The sequence below is a fragment of the Mus musculus genome, chromosome 7 (genome assembly GCF_000001635.26).
Source record: "Mus musculus strain C57BL/6J chromosome 7, GRCm38.p6 C57BL/6J".
NCBI classification, from domain to species: domain Eukaryota; kingdom Metazoa; phylum Chordata; class Mammalia; order Rodentia; family Muridae; genus Mus; species Mus musculus.
The window spans coordinates 98428021-98448927 of NC_000073.6; the positions used below are offsets into that span (position 1 = coordinate 98428021).

Consider the following 20907-nt stretch of genomic DNA (forward strand, 5'->3'; position numbering starts at 1 on the left):
TCTACACACTCATATACACACATGCACTCACATATACACGCTCACATACACACACTCACTCATAAATATGTATACTCACACACACTCGCACACATGAACACATACATACTCATACATACTCATGCTCTCACACATGTGCACACATACTCACAGGCATATAAACACTCATACACATACACTCTACACACTCATATACACACATGCACTCACATATACACGCTCACATACATACACACTCATACACTCACACTCATGCACACACCCACACGGCCACACACCACCTCCCCACAGCTGGGCACAGCCTGGCACTCTGCTCCCATGGGAACAGCTCCTGTTGCCCACATTCCACTTAGAATCACTTCCCCTGTGCCTTGGAGCTGACTCCAACCTTAGTTGTCAGCTCTGGCTCCAGCCTGGCTCTTGGGATGTTCCAAGCAAGTGTGGATGAAGATTTAGCAGGGAGAGAACACGGTTGGAGCCATCTGAGGTCTAGGAGTTGACTAACACGTCAGACTGGCAGGTTCTACATCTTGTAGTCTGGCTTCTAAGCTTTTTTAGAACTTAGATCTAAAGTAACATTTGCTATGTATCCACAGTTCCAAGAGCCCACCACTCCATGGGACCACCATAGTCACCCTGAGAAGAAGGCACCATTGTCTTTTATGTCACAGGTGAGGCAACTTGGGCTCCAGGGGTCACAGGTCATCATGGGACAGAATTATCAGCCTGGCACCTGTCGTGTTGTCCTCTGGCCACAGTGACAACCCAGGCTTGAAGAGTTGGCTATAGAGGAATCAGCTGAGCCTGCAACTGGACCAGCTTTGGGAAAGACTCAGCAGAATGAAGTACATCAGACCTGCTATCCCAACGGGACCACGCTAGAATTAGTCAGGATGAGGCGGTTACGGTAGGAGCTTGGGGGTTAGACACATCACATCCCCTCCGGAAGAAGGTCCAGGCCTGCCTCTCTAGGGATGGCAGCTGGTGGTTTATCAGCGCAGAGGCCCTGCTTCCTCCCTGGGTCACCATCCAGAGCCAGGGAAGCCCTGCAAACACAGCATCAATACTATGTACTCTGCAACTTCTGAAAATACCATGTTAGGTTGGCTCTACTGGGTTACTGGGGGGGGGCATAGACAGCTGTTTAGGCTACAAATGCTTGCACCCCATGTCCCAGGGCACTGCCAGGGCTCCTTTTGGTCATACACTATGGCTCATGGCTTCTGTATCTCCTACTTATATGTATTTGCTGTCACCTTTATGCAGGAAGAAAGTTCTCCTGCAGCCTGCCCACCATTGATTGCTTCTGTTATTTAGCAGTGGATGGTGATGAACTAGCAGATGGCTTGTTCACCTGCATGTCAATGGAGGGGCAGGAATCACCAGATTGGGGATCCCCTTCTCAAGCCAGTTGCTCTCACTCCTGCCGTGCCTCAGCCTCCTCCACCAGATTACAGCAGTTGCCCTGTCTACTGACATCAAAACAGCTTGCAGAGCCGGAGGTTGGAGCCATTGGATCTCCCATGTGCATAGAGGCTGCATTGCAACAAACAAGACTAGTGGATAGGATGCGCTGGAGAGCTTCATGAGGGATGAATGCAAAGGAAAGGCCCTGTGAGCCCAAGCCTGGGAGTTTTGTCACTCACTGACAGAAGATGCTGACCCTCCTGTGTAGAGGATGTTGGCTTGCTTTGAGTGAACCACACTGAGGCTGTAGAGATACAGAAGTGGTCTCATGATGCAGCGCCAACAGGATTGGCCTTAGACCAGGACGCATGTGGTTCTGGCCACTGCCTTCCCCATTGAGGGTCTTTCTCCATCTTCAGACCTGCTCCCAAGAAACCAGGGGACCAGTTCTGCATGACATCTTGTAACTGTTTTGGGTTCTGGGCAGGACACTCATTCAACTCAGAACAGACAATTCTCTCTCCCTTCCTCCTTTCCCCCACCTCTCTCTTTATGTCTCTCTGTCTCTGTCTCTGTCTCTGTCTGTCTGTCTGTCTGTCTCTCTGTGTGAGTGTGTGTGTGTGTGTGTGTGTGTGTACACTGGGGATTGAGTCCAGGGCCTTGAATATGCTTAGCAAGTGCTTTACCACTGAGCTATACCCCTAGCCTTCAGTGTGGGTCTCACTATATAGTTCTAGGTGACCCCATCCCGCCCCCATCCCATCCCCAAATCCTGGGATTATAGGTGTGTGCCACTGTTCTCAGGGTTTTTTTAATTTGCCTTTTAAAGCTGTGTAGGGCCTGGCTTTGATTTCTGCAGAGTGTCACCTGTGGACATGGAGTCCACAGGTTCATCCCTTGGCCTGAGATAAATCCTGGCATGGAGCAGGAGTGACTGACAAACCCCAAAGGGAGAAGAAGTCAGTGCTCTTGCTCCCCTGAGGATGGCAGGGTTACACTCACACCCAGAGGTGCAAGCCAAGCCCCTGCTTTTGCACACTGCTGACTTACATCTGGTGCTCACCATGGGGTGTGAAGTGTGCACCTGACATTCTCCCAGGTGGCAGGATGAGTCCTCTCAACACATCCTGTGTCTGCAAGGATCTTCCCCAGCCTCAGAGCAGCTCCTCCCCACTGCCTCCATCCCCTGAGGGACCCCCTTTACTTTAACCAGATCCCCCAGTCTTCTCAGATACTGGACAACTTGCCTCCCACCTCATGCTTGCTGGGTGGTCTAGGGTAACTCTCTGGGCTCCAAATGCTTCAATCTGAGACACATTCCATTCAGTTCTTAAACAAGTACTGAAGGCAATTATGTTACGATTTTCCCCTGAGATTCCATGGCGAGTGTCAGGTGCCCCTGAGTTTCTGTGCTTTCTGTCTCTGTCCTGTATCCATGGACTCTAGCCTGGCTCTCTGCACCTTGAGTCTCTCACCTTCTAGAGCTGCTAACACACTGCTGCCAGGAAGGCCAGACTCACTACAGATGTACCCACTGGAATGCTAGTGGAGCCAGTGAGTGCAGTCTGGGCGCCCTCTGCTGGAAGAAGCAATGACCATGACTACACTTCTAAAGCATTTACCTGGCAACATCATTTCTCTATTAACTCATTCATCTATCTATCCAGGTACCAATCATCCATCTATCAAGTATAAATCCTTTGATCTACTCATCCACATACTCACCCATCCATACACTTACCATCTATCTACCCATCTAATCTATGGTCATCATCCATCTACCCACAATTCCTTTATCTACTCATCCAGCTACCATCCATTCATCCACCCACTCATCTATCCACCCATCTCATCATATAGTCATCCACCCACCCATCTATTCATCTGGTTATCATCCATGCATGCATGCATCTATCCATCCATTCATCGACCTACTATTCATCAAGTCCATGATCTATCCCTACACCTACTCCTACAAGTTACAATCTCTCCTTCCTTCTATCCCTCCCTTCCTCCCTCTCAGTATCACTTATGTCCAAAAGAAACAATTCCCTTCCACTAGGCTCTTCATTGCAGCATCCCCAGCCCTTCATCTGGACCAGTTCCTGCACAGGCCTCAATGCCACAGTGAAGGAGAAATAGAGGCCCTAATATGTGTGCTTTTCCCCCATTTGAAGAGCACTTTCCCATCCACCAGTAGCTGTCAAAAGCCTTAGTCAGGATCCCCATCTAAATGATGGGGAAACTGAAGCATGGTACCACCTAACATTAGGAGTAGTCTTTGAAGACAATGAGATGTCACTAATCTTGTCACCCTGGGCAAGTGTCTCAGGGTCTCTGAGCCTTAGCTCTTCAGTGGCAAAGTTAACCATCTGATGACTGCTTGCTGTGTGTAGCATGTGCCACATCTGTGGGCAGGGCACCAGAGGACCCTGATTGTCTTCAGTTTGCACTGTGACATTATACTGAATCTTTTGTGATACAAGAACACCACACAATGCCACACAAGTGTCACCTATGTACCACCACTGCTGTCACTTCCGTAAGAGCACAGAAGGGAATGGCCGGCATAGTTTAAGACATTTACCAAGGTTTAGTATGTTTATGTGTGTGTGTGTGTGTCTGGTTTGGTATTCTGCCTTGCACAGGCACAGAGTCAACTGAGCCCAGGAGGATGAAATGGGAGCCAAAAACCAATCCTTCCAAACTTGGGTTGTTTCTTCACACATTTGGTCAGAGCAATGAAAAGGTAATGGATACAATTTTCCCCGCCCAGCCATTTCCAAATGACAGACTCATGGACAAAATAGCCTAGGGTTGGGTTAAGCCTTTCCACTTTGGGTATCTTCCCCTCGTTATGGAACAAATTACATAATGTAATGCAACACTCTGCTTGTCCCCTTCAGAATTCGGAGAGATACTGTAGAGCATACAGCATATGCCATGAAAGTTACCTTCTGTGGGTCTCAGTTTTCTCATCTGCAAAATGGGATGACAGTTGTAACACTTGGAACATGTAGCCACACCACTCACACAAGCTTGATTTCTATTTTCTCAGCTCAGATGTTGCAATCTGGTATAGCTTTTCACCAGAGGTCATTGCATCTCCCCAGGAAGCCAGCTGTCTGTGGGACTCCTGAAAACACCCTCTCCACAGGCTGACCCCATCTTCTAAATTCTTTAGTTATTAATGAATGTATTTAGAGTGTGTCTATGTCAGAGGAAAACTGGGAGTTGATATTCTCTCTTCTCCATGTGTGTGGAATTGGACCTGGGTGGCCAGGCTTAGCATCAAGTCTTATTTGCTGAGCCATCTCGTCAGCCCTACTACCCCAATCTTGAGCAAAAAACCCATCAACAAGGCCTCTTGAAGTTGCCCCAGTTTAACCATACAGTTTCTGTGGCGATCCTAGGAAATGACCGGCCCAAGAAGACAATGATGTTGAGTTGTTGGAAGTAGAGCTAAAATCCTGTGGCAAAGCATTTGCCTAAGCAGATGGCCTGGATCCCATTCCTGGAGTCATGAAATAACTAAACAACCAGTCAAATCGTGAAGTATACAAATAGTCTCCTGTTCTGTGCAATCCTGGAATAGTCTTTTCACTGAGGGAGACAGGGAACAAGCAACCTGTCCTAGGTGGTAGTGTGGGACAATACATAGACTTAGGTGTCACAGGGCTCTGGCACTAAGCCCCTGTGACAATGATAATGAATGTAAAGATGGTGGAGGGACCTGGGTCATTACAGCCCAAGAGGATACACTTAAAGTTGTGTGTTCTTTAACAGGGGTGCAGTCTGAAGAGCATATTGCAACTTGGGTTGTTGTGTGACCATCAGGGTCTATGCACACAAACCTAGATGGCATAATGATACATGCTTAGACCACACCATGCACACTCACTTATGCAGTCTGCCATTGACTGCTATGTGATGCGTATCTGTAGGTAGGAAATAAAGGGTGTAAATTATGATCACACAATTGAAGGCATGTGACCGATGGATGGCATCCATGACACTTAAATGGAGTCCCTCAGGCCCTGTGGGGACAGGTGAGGTGTAATGGAGGCCTGAACTCAGGGTGTGATGATAACATTGCAGTTGTTCCCTCTTCTACCCTAAAGGAGGGGCAAGGATGGGATCCCAAGACACACTTCAGGCGGGGGAAGGCATTTAGAAGACCAGAGATGGGTCCAAGAATTCTTAAACTCCAAGTTGCCCTGAAGTAGTCCTTTGCTAGCAAGGCCTTTCTGAGCACTCCCGTGGCTCCTCCCAGAGCAGGCTCACACCAACTCACTGCTTTCAGACCACAAGCAAGAGTCCACCCCAGCAGAGCCTGAAGAACCCCTGGGAAGCAGTTTTATGGACAATGAGGGTCAAGTGAAATGCTCTCGGTGCCCAGCTTCACATGCAGTGAAAGTCCACGCCAATCCTCAGAAGTTTAGATCAAGAGTAAAACGCTAAGGTTAGACTGGGCCTAATTCACTGATGTGGGACCCACCTGGTTTCAGGATCTAATATTTTTCCTTGGTCATCTGTTGGGTGGATGAGCTTGGAGTTTGGATTCAACAGTGGCCTCGCTCATAAAAAAGAAATGTCAGCACCTCTTTGGAATAGGGGGAGGGAAACATCTGGAGGTCGAGAGAAGCAGACTCACTGAAGCAGATGAAGTCTATGGCACCTGCTAGCCTCCTAGGAGAGCAGAGGACACTCCCTCCACCGGAGCAAAGAGGAATTCACGCACAGGGTGCCCCTCCCCCGCTCTTGCTGAAGACCTCTAGGAGCCAGAGTGGACTGTGGAGGTGATGTAATAGATGCTCTTTGATATCAGTGTGGGTAACGGGAGCCTGGGAGTCTAGATAAGGAAGAAAGAGCCTTTTCCCATCAGATGCAAAGGAGGGAGGGGGGGAAACACAATTATCAGCATGAGCCATGGGTGCAGAATAATTGTGGAAGTGTTTCTGGGATCTGTGGAGATTCTTAACTCATTTCAGTGTCCCTGACACCACAGGTGGGATGTATTCACTCAGGACTAATAGAGGTATAACAAACACAAAGGTCACAGGTCAGACAAAGTGGCTCAGGTGCTCAGCTGGGTGATAGCATACTTGCCTGGTATATGCAAGGTCCTGGGTTCAAACACTCCAAAAATAAAATCATTTTTTTAAAAAAAGGATAGTCATGAGTTTAATAGGACTTGACCTTGTGAGTAGAAAGAAGCGAGGTGGCACTGATTGAAGGAGTAACCAGATTGCCCACTGAAGGAAAGGAGGGGCAAGCATTCTACTGATCTGTTGCAGTGAGCTAAACTGGGTATAGTTTCAAAGGATAGTTTTTGTTCTGTGGCCTTAAGGTTGGCAAGCTAGTGGGGTGCTTCTATTAACTCAGGAGCCGCTGAGTTGCTTCTGCTGATGGCATCACCATCTCCCAAGGATGCCCTGGCCTTAGAGTTTAGTCTTGGCTCTATGATAGGAAGAAAGACTTCCAGTGTTTGGACTACTAAAGAAACAGCAAGGTGGGGTAGAGCATGTTCCAGCTCCAGAGGGCATTCGGCCAAGTGAACTCCATGGGATCATTCATGAGCAGAGCATTGTAAATGAGAAATGTGTTTCTATGTGCATGGTCAAGTAGAATCTGGCTCCCAGGGCAAGGTAGCAAAAGGGGCAAACACACTAGGAAGACAGAGATGCCAAGCCTTTCACCTGGCCAGTCATCCTTCAGACATCTGCAAGAAGAGTTGGTGTTCTCAGTGAAAGCAGTTGTTTTCCACAGCAAAGTTAGTGGGGAGCTAAGAATGCACTGCCCACTTGCAGGGACCTCAAAATTAGTGATTTTTAAGTTTACCATTGGGCTCTGACTGGACCTTTGAGTCCATTCTTGGGGTTTCCCAAAGGCATTTATGAGATGAGTTTCTCCCCTGGTAGTGGTTTCCATTTTACCTCTATTTATCCCTTGATCTTGAGGGATTTGGGATCTATTAGCTTATGCTTGTGGCCATCTTGAACCCCACCTGCTCAGGTGGTCTCATCACAGGGGCTTCCAGAAACCTGGCCCTGCGGTCTGACCCAGCATTCTATGGCAAGGCTGTTGAGAGGGAGCAACTGTGGATAAGAAGTTGTGCTGTCAGTAGGCACCAGATTAAGGGCTCTGGGGGTGGGGGTGGGGTCCCCATTTTGTCCCCTTGTGGTGATCTCTATATCATCTCCGGGGAGAAAGAGATAGAAGCCAAAAGCTCTCTGTAGTCACCACAGTGTGGGCGCCCTCTTCCTACACAGTTCCCAGACTGCCACTCGCAGCCTCAAAACCTCATGGGGACAGAGTGAGGGAGGACACTAAGTCCCTTTGAGGTAAGTGGATGCTATTGATCTTCCTCCATAGAGGAGGGAAGGTGGCTAGACACAGACTCTGAGTGCTGGCGGCTAGAAGGTGCAAGCAGGGCAGTCTTGCCTGAGCCTTCCTAGTGGTGGTTATTTGCCCAGCTCGAGAATGGGCAGATGAAAGTGGGTATGCATGCAAGAAGCCAGCTCACCATCTGGCCTCTCTGACCTGGGGATGAGGGGCTCTAGGAGACAAGTTATAAGGCAGAAGCTTTGAAATAACTCACCCCTCTGCCCCCTGCCCAGAGAGCAGAGCCCCAGCAGTGCTAGATCCCCACACCCTGAAGTGAACGACAGACACGGGGACAGTCATTCCTATCACACCCCTAACAACTTGCATTTCCTTTGCAAATTAATTTTTTTATTTCTTACGTGTGTGTTCATGTATACATGGCATGCATATGCAGGTGTTCATGGAGACTAGAAGAGGGAGTTAGATGCCCTGGATCTGGCTATGGAAGGCTGTGGTGATCAGCCTAGCATGGATTCTGGGAACCGAACTTGAGTCCTCTGGAAGCATAACAAGTGTTTTTAACCCCTGATCCATCTCTCTAGCACCCCATGCTTGCATTTTAACTGAGGAAAAGGCTAGAGGGGTCCTGGAGGACAAAGGTGGCTGTCGCCAATGCAGTCTGAGGTGATATCAAAGAAAGCTTCCATCTCACCTGTCTGTACTGGTCCTAGTCAACACAGTCCCTGACGCCTGCTCTGTGGCTCTTGTCCTAGCAAATCTCTCCCCTCCTGATCCTCTCTGGAAGAACATTAGAGGTGCTGTGCTGAACAACAGAGGTCTCTATTGTTTGGTCTCCAGAGTTATCCAGCGTTCCGGTTCTCTGTCATAACAGGGCTCAAGGGGACCTTGGATCAGCTGGATAGCCCACAGTATCATGGCAGCAGATTATATTGGTGCCATTTTGCTAATTGGACCTGGTGCTAGGGAGGTAGCCAGAATCCTAGCTGTCACAGTGGTAAGTGCAAGGGTGAGACAACAATTCAGAAGCTGTCCCTCAGGGCCCAGATGGCCTAACGCCATGCTGGGATGTTCTTCCTCCCTTCCTCCCTCCCTTCCTTCCAGACTATTTTCTTCCCTTTTTCTGTGTGTGTGTGTGTGTGTGTGTGTGTGTGTGTGTGTGTGTGTGTGTTTGTGGGGTGGGGCTATAGGTGTGGGTGCATCTGGGGGGGGGTGCAGACCAGAGTCTACCTTGAGCATTGTTTCTCAATTAAATTTAATTTTAATTTAATTTTTAAATTTAATGTTTTAAAGAGTGGAATTGATATTTTATTGTCATTTCTAAATAAATGACAGTTGGATATAAATTTCCATACTTCATTTTCTTTTCAGAAAATAAAAAATGATAAGTTTTAAGCAGCTGGTGGCTGTTTTGCTTTTTCAGGGCATGACTGGGCAAATTTATTAACAGTGGCTTCAAGCTTTTCTTTGTTAGCTCCAGAAAACTTCATCTGCCTTTTGACCCCTTTTCTGAGACGTGGAAGCTCAGCATGCATTTGACTTCACAGTTTGCAGCACTGTCCCAGCAGTCATCCGCATCTACATCAAGGAACAGCACCTTGGAATTTGGTTTAGAGAAGAATAAGAGGAAGTTGGTCATTCTACAAGGCCCACAGCTTGCGCCCGGGAAGTCCAACACTGCAGGGTTATCTCCTGCAGCATCCACGGCCTCCGAAAAAGCTTCTCTGCTCTTAATCCACTTCATTACTTTGGCTGTTGTAGGAAGGCTCCTGATGAGCTACTGAAGAAACAGATCTGAGGCGCCAGATAGCATGCAATCTAATACAAGTTATTATAATTGTTGTGTGTGTGTGTCTGTATATATATATATACACATGCATGTCCTTAGCACTTAGTTATACAAGATGACCCATGGCTGTCAGCCAGCTGTTTCTCCCACACCCTAGGGTTCCATCAATAGGTGGAAGTAGCCTTGACAGTCATAATGTAGCCTACACTCGCACTTGACCCATGGACTTAGATTATGACTGTGCATCGCTGTGTATTCAAGCTGCTAACAGCAGAGGTCGCTGCTGAGCAACGGTTCCTGTAAAGGGGAGGGTATCAGCCAGCTACCTGGAGATGGGCTGACTCTATCAGATCTCTCCCTCTCAGAAGAGAAGCTGAACTGCACATACATCTGTTTTTCTCACCCTCGGTGCTTTTGCTGAAACCGTGGTTATAGTCGTACAGACCATCCCATCTTTTACCGGCGTCCGACGTTGTCCATGATTGAAGGAGGCATTATACTGCAGGAGCAGGGAAACAGGAGTTAACTGGCTTCACCTCCTCTGTTACCCAAGAGCACCTGACAGAGAAAGGGAGTTCAGAGGGTTGTGACAGGGGCAGTTGGGACAACATCCTGCATGATAGGATGCAGTCTCGGGGCCAAATGTGTCTCCTCGTAGTCCGAGCAATGGGCCAGGAGTAAGGATAGAGTGCGCTAAAGAAAGCACACTTGTTGCCATTTCTGTGCTCTTGAGCTTGGCGTTTGGAGTACTGTGATTCTTTAAAGCAGTGGTTCTCAACCTTTCTAATGTCGGGATCCTTTAATAGAGTACCTCGTGTTGTGATGATCTCCAACCATAAAACTACTTTGTTGCTACCTTATAACTGTAATTTTGTTTGCTACTGTTATGAATCATAACGTAAATATTTAATATACAACTCCCACAGGGGTTGAGAACCATGGTCCAGCAGTTCTTCTGATGAAGTGGGTTGGACTTATCCCCAGCCATACGGACTTCTCATGACCCCAGGTCAATTCAAGAAGGGAGCTACTACATAAGCCCAAGTGACAGATCTCAGTCTTTATAGAGAGGTGGTGTTGGTGCCCCATAGGCTGCACGAATGCAGAATGTTAGCCCCAAGAATTGCCTTGTCCTACAATCCCGGTGAATCCCATAAAGACTAAACTCAGATCCTTCCAGAAGGCAGCTCAGTTTCACCCACCTGGCAGTTTCAGCAGCCTTATGATAATATAATTGTTCCTTATGCAGAAACCTGTCCTGTCCCTAATGATTGTTGATGCGTTTGAGTGAAAGTCACCCTGTTGGGCCACAAGTCATCTTGTGGTCTTTGTTCCAAGCAGCTATGTAAGGGTAGAAGTGTCACAGGCCACTGTCAGTCCTGCAGTAAGAACAGACTCCACAAGGACCTTCCTAATAGAGAGGCTTGGATAAACGGCAGGTCCCACCTGGAGCATGGAGCAGAGCTGGAAAGAGAACCAGGAGGCAGCTATGCTCTGCCCTAGCAGCACTCTGAGCACATCAGCAGGGGCCTGCAGCCCACTCAGAGCACTATTGGAGCTACAAGAAAATTCACAACCAAAACTAACTTATGACAGGCAGGTCTACCCTTTTTTAAAATTTTTATTTCTCTATGTATCTTATGTATACGAGAGCTCTATTTGCATGTATGCCTGCATGACAGAAGAGGGCATCAGATCTCATTATAAAAGGTTGTAAGCCACCATGTGGTTGCTGGGAATTGAACTCAGGACCTCTGGAAGAACAGCCAAGTGTTTTTAACCACCCAGCCATCTCTCCAGCCCCATACCTACCTTTCTAAAGACTGCATAATAATATAAAACTCTTCTGCTGAATTGTGTATCTGGTACCCTTGAGGTTCGCCACCTCGTTTTATAACATCTGTCACTTTTCAGCAGTAAAATTATTATTTGTTGACTCTTGTGCCCCTCTTTATCCTTGCTAGAAAAGATCTGTTAAGAGAAAAATGCTTTGTTCTCTCCACATGTCAATGGGGCTCACTTATCTAGGACAACACCTAGGAGGTAAGTGAGTTTGTGGGAAATGGCAGGAATAGTTGAGGCAATGGGGGGAAAGTGACTTTGACTCACTCCATGGGAGACCTGGGAAATGAGGTCTTAGTAAGTTCCAGATGAACGAATAAGGTGACAAAAACAAACAAGACACATTTCCGTGTGACAAAGTCATCTCAAGGGGAGGTGGAGTATGCTGTCAGCCCTTAGCAGAACAGAGACCTCAAGAAAAGCTGGTCCGCCAGAGAGAGTAGTGAAGGGGGATATAAGCAAGCCCTCTGGTCTGAGGTCTTAGCCACCAAAAGCCATCTCATGCAAGACCATCATGGTGCGGAAAACAGAAGCCTAAAGCAGCGATTAGCCATGGCCCTTACTGGTTCTGTAACCTGGGTCAAATTATCTAACCTCTCTGTGCCAGACTTTGTATATCTCTAAAAAGACGTAATAACGGTGCCACTGTGGATAGAATGAACTGCGCTTTGCACTTGATGGGTGCTTATCAATGCTGAGCTCTGTGACTTGTCTGGACTCCCTGCCTCCTGGGCACCCCAGAGTGGCCAGAGCTGTCCACAGTGCTGACCGAAGACACCCTCTTACCTCCTCCCTCTCCCTCCCACCCTAACTTCTTTCTCTCTCGTGTGGATCCCCAGAGCCCTGGTGTCTGAACAGATTCAATTTTCCAGATGATTTCTCTGGAATCCTAAGGGGAAGAGGGAGGGAACGAGCCATATCTGAAGCACTCCCCAGGCAGGAGTCTCGGGAAGCCAGCAGATAACAGGAGCAATGAGTGGCTAAGACACCACACAGACGTGGGAGGCCCCAAGTCAGAGAGTGCTCAGAAAGCCTCGCCTCTGAGGACCCTGGTGTGCGACCCTCCGGTCTGACAAAGATCCAGTGTCAACTCTGACAGCCCATCATGGCAGGTGAGTCTGCTGGGAGCATGCCCTGAAGAGAGCCAAAAGGGCCAGGCTGGGGGCAAGTGGGTGACCCTAGGCTGATAAGAATTCTCCATCCTTCTCCCCTGCGCTGATGTCACTCTCTCTGGCTTGGTGCCTTTGTGCAGACAAAAGCTTCCTTCTCTGTCTGTGAGCTCCAGGGCGCTGATAGGGAACCTTCAACTCCATGTGTATGGCCTCATAACCAAGTAACCTGTGGCAAACCCAAAGGCCATTACCAAATCCAAGAAATACAATCCCCTCTCCACTTCAGGGTTGCCCATTAACCTACTGGGCCCAGTGCAGAGAGACCAGAGGAGCTTACACCCTTTGAAGCAATAGGTGGAGGTAAATATGGCTAATCTCAGAGACGGAGATCTATTTCCATGTTCTACCAGCCCATGGGACATCAGTGAAAATGGACATTTAGAGACTTTAAGAGGCAAACTGAGCTCTCTGTGGTTGGGGAAACCAGGTCACAGAAAGGGGTCCAGACCCTGTGCTACAAATCAGGGCAGAGCTGTGGTAAAAGGTGGTCCCTGCTAATGTCTGTGCACCTCTGTAGGCCATTGGCTGCAGGACTCTTGTGGCAGTCTGACCAGCAGGACCTTAGGTAAGGAGTTCAATGGATGTTTTGCAGGACCAGGGGAAGTATAGCCTCTTCTCTGGGTTTCAATGTCCCCAACTGAACTCATAGGGGTTAACTTAGACATCAGCATCTTTAAAGCTCTGATATCCTCTATGAGGTATAGATAGATAGATAGATAGATAGATAGATAGATAGATAGATAGATAGATAGATAGATAGATAATTGATAGACATGATAGATATAGATATAGATGATATAGATTAGATATAGATATAGAGACAAAGCAAGTGAGGTGAGGTGGGATTTCTCTTTGGCTGGGAAGTTGGTGGCTAAGTCTGGCTCTGATTTGGTCTCACCTTTTCGTTAAGACCTCAGACAAGTCACTACCCATAATCAGTTTCTTCCTCTAAAACTGAGAGTTAAGCAAAAGCTTGATAGCTTCTGAGATGTTCCATCAAAGTCTGAGTCAGGGGTACTTCAGTAACAAGACTGTGAGGGAAGTGACTGCCACTTAGAACACTGAAGACTCATGCTCTGGTTCTCAGCTGGAGACAGACAAGGACTCTGTACATCAAGAGCTCATCCCACAGCCCCGAAGGATTCACTTCCAGGGCACATGAACCTCTGCTGGATGCTAGGAGACCACTAAGTATCACAGCAGAGGGCACTGAGCCCACAGGGCTCCGAGACAAACAGAAGACTAGCCTTTCATTCCCCAGCCCTGAAGAGTACTGAAAGCTTCAGTCAGCAGGGAAAAGTGTTGGAAACTCCACAGGAGGAGAAATTGAAACTCAACTTCCTGCCTCCTTCCTGCTAGGCTCTCTCTGTACCTTTTGCCTCCCCTCAAAGATCTGAAGATGGGGGTGATAATGAGGAAGAGGCGGGATGGCTTCACTTAGTGCGTGCAGATCATTCTCCCACCATAGATGAGGCAATCTAGTTTCCATAATCTACCAGGTAACTAGTTGCACCTCCATTTTGCAGGCTGGGAAACTGAGGCTCAAAGAACCTCAGTTCTTAGCCCAAAGTTAGGAGATCATGAGTGTAACTTTAATATGGCTCTAAGGCTCTCATCTACCTTTCAGTATCAAATATGGTTTCTAAAGAGCTGCTCTACCCAGACCCCTTTGGATGACATTCAAAGAAAACCTTCCCTTCCCCTGAGTTATGTCTCCAAGTGTAGGGTTGACGTGAGCTCTGCATCCTCCAGGAGGCCCTCACTGCCCTTGCTCATTCCTATCCATCCTCCTGTCTATGGCCCAAACTCATGGCTAACTCTTTCCTTTGCTGAGCTCTGCATCCCTATTTCCCTGGCAGTTTCCTGGGGGTCAGGATGCACCTTATTCTTTGCTGGGGTTCTTAAGATGATTGCACAAATGGTGTGGGCAGAAAGACAGCCACGCTCTGTGGATGGAGAAGAGGCTATGGTGCTCCATGCAGAGGCCAAGAAAGGCTTAAAGGTGGTGTCCAGAGCTTCTAACAGTAGAATAGAGTGGAGAATGGCGAGGGATGTGGACTCTGTGCCCACATCAGACACAGCAGGAGTGAAAGCCAGACCTTGCCTTATCTTGAAGCTGGCCTGCTAGGGCCTTCAACTCTAGGATTCTTGAGACATAGAGTCTGGCCAGCAGGTAGAGGAATCTTACGACAGAGTCAAATGTACTCACTTGGAGGGAAGTCCAAATTTTCTGGTTGAGAAGGTCATGTTGGGGCGGGAGAGGAGCCAAATGGACTTGGGTCATATACCATCCTCTACTGACGCTATGCTGGCTCCCCTAGCTTCTTCCTCTATGCAGTGTGGTGGAGAGGCCATTTGGTCCAGACAGGTCTGTGAAGGATGTGAGAAATGGGTCCACTGGTGATGTGAACACTTTAGATTCAGTTCTCTTGGTGAGCAGATGTAGCAGGTGAGCTGCTGCACTTGGCATGTGTGCTTTGCTCCCAGAGCCTTGGGCTCAGCAGCCAGGGTCTTTGGGCGGAGCTGGGCTTGTGGAGAACAGCAACAGGTCAGGGAGAGCTTGGTCCTCCTTAAGGAGTTAGGACACTGAGTCCCTAAGCAATGGCATTAGGCCGATTGCTGTCCACAACGCCATATTGTCACCACAGTAAAACTTCTGAGCAGTTTTGTTGCCCATATTTTCAGAGGAAGAAAACAAGGCTCAGAGAGACCCAGAGGCTAGCCTGGGACCTGTGGGTGGAGACAAGAGGTTAGGTCTGGATGTTATTCCTGTAGGTGACATCCGGTCTGAGCTCCATGCTTGGGACTCTGATAGACAACAAGGCTTATCCATACATACCCTTCCTCAGGTCTGCAGCAGGGCTGTCACTTTGAAGGCCAGAACTGGACAGCACCACACTGGAAGACCTGCCTGCCCTGCCAGGGCCCGTGGAGACTCACTGTCAGTCATCTGAAGACTGTCTCTTCCATATCAGTCCTCTCTGTGGTATTTTGGAGTGTCCTACTTTGGGCTGACTCCCTTTCCCTGTTAGCATGGGCAAGAGAGACCTTCACCCTTGGGGTGCTGGGTCCCTGGGACTGTGACCCCATCTTTGCCCAGGCCCTCCCCAGCATAGCTACCCAGCTGGCTGTAGATCAAGTTAATCAGGATGCCTCACTGCTGCCAGGCTCACAGTTGGATTTCAAGGTCCTCCCCACAGGCTGTGACACTCCTCATGCCCTGGCCACATTCGTGGCCCACAAGAACATAGTGGCTGCTTTTGTAGGCCCTGTTAATCCTGGGTTCTGCTCAGCAGCAGCCCTGCTGGCCCAAGGCTGGGGCAAGTCCCTCTTCTCCTGGGCCTGTGAAGCTCCAGAGGGAGGAGGTGACTTAGTGCCCACTTTACCTTCTGCGGCCGATGTGCTACTGTCTGTCATGAGACACTTTGGCTGGGCTCGCTGGGCCATTGTGTCCTCTCACCAGGACATCTGGGTAACCACAGCCCAGCAGCTGGCCACTGCTTTCAGGACTCATGGGCTGCCCATCGGACTGGTGACCTCTTTGGGACCTGGAGAGAAGGGGGCCACAGAGGTTTGCAAGCAGCTCCACAGTGTTCATGGTCTGAAAAGTAAGTATATCAGGGCCCTTCCCTGCTGTAGGCAGCTGGACTTTACATGGCCACAAGGAGACCCTGTCTGTATCAACTGGGCTGAGCACTTGCTGAGTATCTCAGCAGTGGTCCTGTAAGCTGTCCTTGCTGAAGGCTTCTTTTGTCAGGGAGAGCAAAGAACTTGTCACACAGCAGTCTCGCAGATCAACAGGATGCTAAGCTCTGGTTCAAGTGTTTGCTGTTGAAGCCTAGGCCATCCTTGGAGTTGCCTATGAAATAAAAGCTCCAGGAGTGTTGCAAAGATCTCATCATAGCTAGCACTATAAAAAAGAAATAGGGGAGAAGGAAAAATAGATTTGAGAATGAAATAAAATAGAACAGTGTGTGTGTGTGTGTGTGTGTGTGTGTGTGTGTGTGTGTGTGTGTGTGTGTGTATGTGTATATATGCAGTTCTTAAATCTACTTGCATTGTATCCTGCAGGTTCTGGTACATTGTATTTTCATTTGATGTTAGGAATTTAACAATTCACTCTCTGAATTCTTTGATGATTCATTCATTATTTAGTACTGAGTTGTCCAATCTCCATCTTATGTAGTTTCTCTTGCTACTGATTTATGGTTTTATCCCATTATTATCAGATAGAATAGATAAAATTATTTCAGGGTTCTTTTTTGTTAACAGTTGCTTTGTGTCCTAAAATGCAGCCAATTAGTCGTCCACTGTTACTGTGTTTAGATCAATCAGTGCATTTACATCCAGTGTGGACTGTTTTACAAGGTCAGATGTGCCAATGGTTGGTGCATGTATATTCAGATTTGCAGTAGCCTCCTCAGAGGTCATTTCTTTATCAAACATTCTGACTTTCTTTATCTCTTCTGACTTTTTGAAGTCTATTTAGCCAGATGATAGAATTGTTAGGGTCACCTGCTTTCTAGTTCTATTAACTTGGAATGTCTTTTATTATCCTTTCACCAAAAGGTTGTTTTTGTTAGTGAGGCATGTTTCATATAGACAACAAATAGATGGGTGTTGTTGTTTTTGTTGTTTTAAATCTAATCTGTTAATCTATCCTTTCAATTGATGAATTGAAGCTGTTAGCATCCAGCATTGTTATTGAAATGTATGCATTCATTTCTGTTACTTTGTTATTTTTGTAATATTTGATCCTTTCCCAATTCTAAATTGCTTATATATTTTTCTATTGTAGTTTATTCTTTCTCATGTCCCCATGGATAAGTTTATCCTTCCCATTTGTGTATTGTGCTAGCTCAGTGGTGATAAATGTCTCTACTTTTGTTTTTATATAGAACGATAATATGAAAGATAGCTTTGCTGGGTATAATAATCCATGTTCTCAGGTCTATCTCAATAATAGCAGATTTCTCAACAGAAATTCTAAAGCTAAGAGGTTATGGACTATATTTCAATCTATTGCTATTATTATGATAGACCTGTCCCAGATGTGACTTTTGTGCTTAGCTTTGTAACTTTTAATATACATTCTTTGTTCTGTACATTTATATTCTAACTATAATATGACATGAGGATGTCTTGTCTGTTTGGCATTCTAAATGCCTCTTGCATTTGAATAGCCTACTAGACTGGGAAATTTTCTGTTCTTTTTTAATGTATTTCCCATGTATTTAACTTGAAATTCTCCTTTTTCTTTTTTCTTTTTCTTTTTTAAATATTCATTTATTTTATTTATATGAGTACACTGTATCTGTCTTCAGACACACCAGAAGAGGGCATCAGATCCCATTACAGATGGTTGTGAGCCACCATGTGGTTGCTGGGAATTGAAATCAGGACCTCTGGAAGAGCAGTCAGTGCTCTTAACCGCTGAGCCATCTCTCCAGCCACAAAATTCTCCTTTTTCTATGTCCATGACTCTCAGATCTAGTCCTGTGATAACCCTGAGCAGATCTCATATATTGGCACTGAATTGATCTCATGTGTTCTGTTCACAGTTTCTTACTATCTTTTATCTTCACCACTGCCTGAAAATTTGAATTCATGTACTTTGACATCAAAACCTGATATTCTCTGTCTTACGCTTGGTTCATTCTGCTCTGAAACTTTCCACTGAATTTTTTTATTTGAATTATTTAACTACTCACTTCCAATATTTGAACTTGATTTCTTCCAGTACTTCTTTTGAAATTGATGATGATGATAATGATGATGGTGGTGGTGGTGGTGGTGTGTGTATATGATGTGAGTATGTTGTTGCCCGTGCTATGGTACACATGTGTGTTCTGGGGACTGAGCACAGGGTATAGGTCTGCATCACTGGGTGACTAGCATCTTTATCTGCTAAGCCATTTTTCCATTCTCTTCCTCCAGTATTCCTCTCTTCATATCCTCTTTGACATCTTGTATTGACTTGTTTCATTTGCTGTTTATCTGTGTTCTCTTTTCATTCAGCCACTAATTCCTCTGTAGGCTCTTTGATTCAGTTGAACATTTTATACTCGTTCTTTTGAACTTTCCATTTGGAGTTCTCTCTGTTCCATTCCTGTGGAATTGATGATCTTCAGGCAGTCACATCACCTTGATCTTTCATATTTCTTGTGTTTCTGAATTGGGATTTAGGCATCCAGGATTAGGTGGTCGGTTGGATTTTCTTTTTTTTACTACCCCTAATATTTCAGTAGAAACATCTGCAATGTTCAAGTGAGCCTGGATCATAGCCAGCCTGAGGTGACATTTCTCTCTGCATTTTAGTATTTCTGCCTTCATCCCAGGTGCTCAGGGCACTGGCTCTGATCCCTACACCACTCCAAGGTAGTGGATTCTGACAGCTGATACATGAGTTATCACAGTTAACTCAACAATCTTCATTCAGAAATCTCAAGCCCAGGCCCCTGGATCCTGGCCAAAAGCCCCGCCCCAAACTGGCATGGTTAGTATTTATGAGTGGAACTAAACGTACTACCTCTCCTTTCTGGGGATGCTTGACTCAACAATTGAATACTTAGTTTTGTGAAATGTACCTCCAGTTGAGCTCTGGAAACATGACAGAGACAGACTGGGTCTTAGCTATGAGGAACATGAAACTGGAAAAGGAACAGACTCCAAAGGGGATGGCCTGTTCGGAGGTGAAGAGGGCTTCCCAGTGGAGGGGACACTAGGGTGGGACTGAGAGCAATGAATAAGAAGTCAACTGCAGAGTGGAGATGAGGGAGGCGCATCCAAGACAAGCACCAGCTAGCATAAGGAATGCAGGTAACACGTCTCATGGCCAAGGAAGATAAGGGACAGTTTTACTCTTCATGGCTGGACCAGAGTGGGAGAAGCTAAGGAGGCTGTGAGACCAGGCCACTGCCACCATGGCAGGGACCTGAGTTCCAGCCATGATTCTGACACTCAGATTCAGGAGGCAGAACAGTGAGGGGTACTGTGGGAGTTCCCTGCTGGCCCTACTGGCTGTGTGGCCTCTGGCAAGCCACCAAAACCTATCTGTGCTTTCAGTGTTCTTTATTTTCAATGTTCTGGGCTTTTCCATAGTTCCTTCAATAGAACAAGGCAGTTTAAAACTCCTTGTTCATGCGATGTTGAGAGGTGCCCCGAACTGGCTTTCTCCTTAATTATGTGGTTCTCCGCTCCCCCTTGTGGCCAAATACAAAATATGCTTCCAATATCACCTAAGAGAAAAGGGGTGTCTGGGAGACAGAAGAGTGGCAAAGCAGGCGGGGCATGACTATGGCCTATCCCAGCTGGTCTTTGGGCAGGAGCCCTTCCTGCTGTCTAGGTTTCAGATAACTCATGGTTACCACCCCAGGAACAACCACTGGGGGTCTCAGCCAAGGAAAAGGCTCCATCCCTGCTCTGACCTCTGTGCAACAAGGGGCCTGTGGCCCAGCAGGGAGACCTCTGTTCTTTTGTGATAGCTTCATCTTCCTGGGTTTCCTAGGAAAAGAATGACAGTTGGAACTTGACCTCATCTCAGTGAACGCTGGCTTTCTCTGCCGTGGCTATGAACCTATCAGGAACCCGAGGTGGGACGAGAGCAGAGGAGCCGAGGGGATCTGTGGACCTTTACCCCGAGTGGGGCCACTCTACCTTGTCCCTGGGGAGGCAATTAAAGGCTGTGGTGTAGACGACCTTGCTATGAAAAACAGTACCTGAGAAAAACAGCTTGGAAGGAGGGAAGCTTTTCTTGGGTCTTCAGCTCAAGGTCAGACGGGTCCAATGCTTTGGGCCTGAGGTGAGACAGGATATCCTGGTGTCAGGAGCAGTGACTCACTCCTGGCACCAGGAACCAGAGTCAGGAAGGGGTGAGGTTAACTTTCAGAGGCGTGGTCCCAGTGACCCACTCCCTCTAGCTAGGTCCCACATCCCATTGCCTCCCAACAATACCACCAACTACGAACCCATCCACGGATGAAGGCGGAGACCACCAACCATGGACCAAAACTTCAATGCATGATCCTTTTGGAGGACAGACACTTCAGAGCCAATCCATAAAGGATACAACGTATGTCTCTGTATCTGCTTGGCCTTTAGGTGCCACCCAAGGCCACAGTTAAAGTTGTAGGCTGATTATGAATGAAGCAAAATGTGGTCAGATGGTGGAATATTATACAGCCATATAAAGAATGAATTGTTGGCGCATGTCATCAAGACGAACCTGGAGTACTTTAAGAAAAAGAAGTCAGACACTAAGGATCATGTGTCAGATGAAATATTCAGACCAGACAATATTCTGAGATGGCCAATAGACTGTGAAGGAGGGCAGGTGTGTCAGTGGGGTGACAA

The 20907-nt window shown here is 47.1% G+C and overlaps 1 protein-coding gene and 1 long non-coding RNA gene across 2 annotated transcripts in view; both read left to right on the forward strand.

Annotated features, from left to right (window-relative positions):
- Positions 1-5439: 5439 nt before the first annotated feature.
- Positions 5440-9754, forward strand: Gm39053. The gene is made up of 3 exons (XR_869806.2): positions 5440-6206; positions 8627-8749; positions 9300-9754. It is a non-coding gene; the product is annotated as a predicted gene, 39053 (long non-coding RNA).
- A 2641-nt stretch (positions 9755-12395) lies between these two features.
- The window catches only part of Gucy2d (guanylate cyclase 2d), a 37063-nt gene continuing 28551 nt past the window's right edge, over positions 12396-20907 (forward strand). The window contains exons 1-2 of the mRNA NM_001130693.3: positions 12396-12495; positions 15405-16163. Of these exons, the coding sequence (NP_001124165.1) occupies positions 12489-12495; positions 15405-16163 (766 nt within the window). The 5' untranslated portion in view covers positions 12396-12488. The remainder of the gene's footprint in view (positions 12496-15404; positions 16164-20907) is intronic.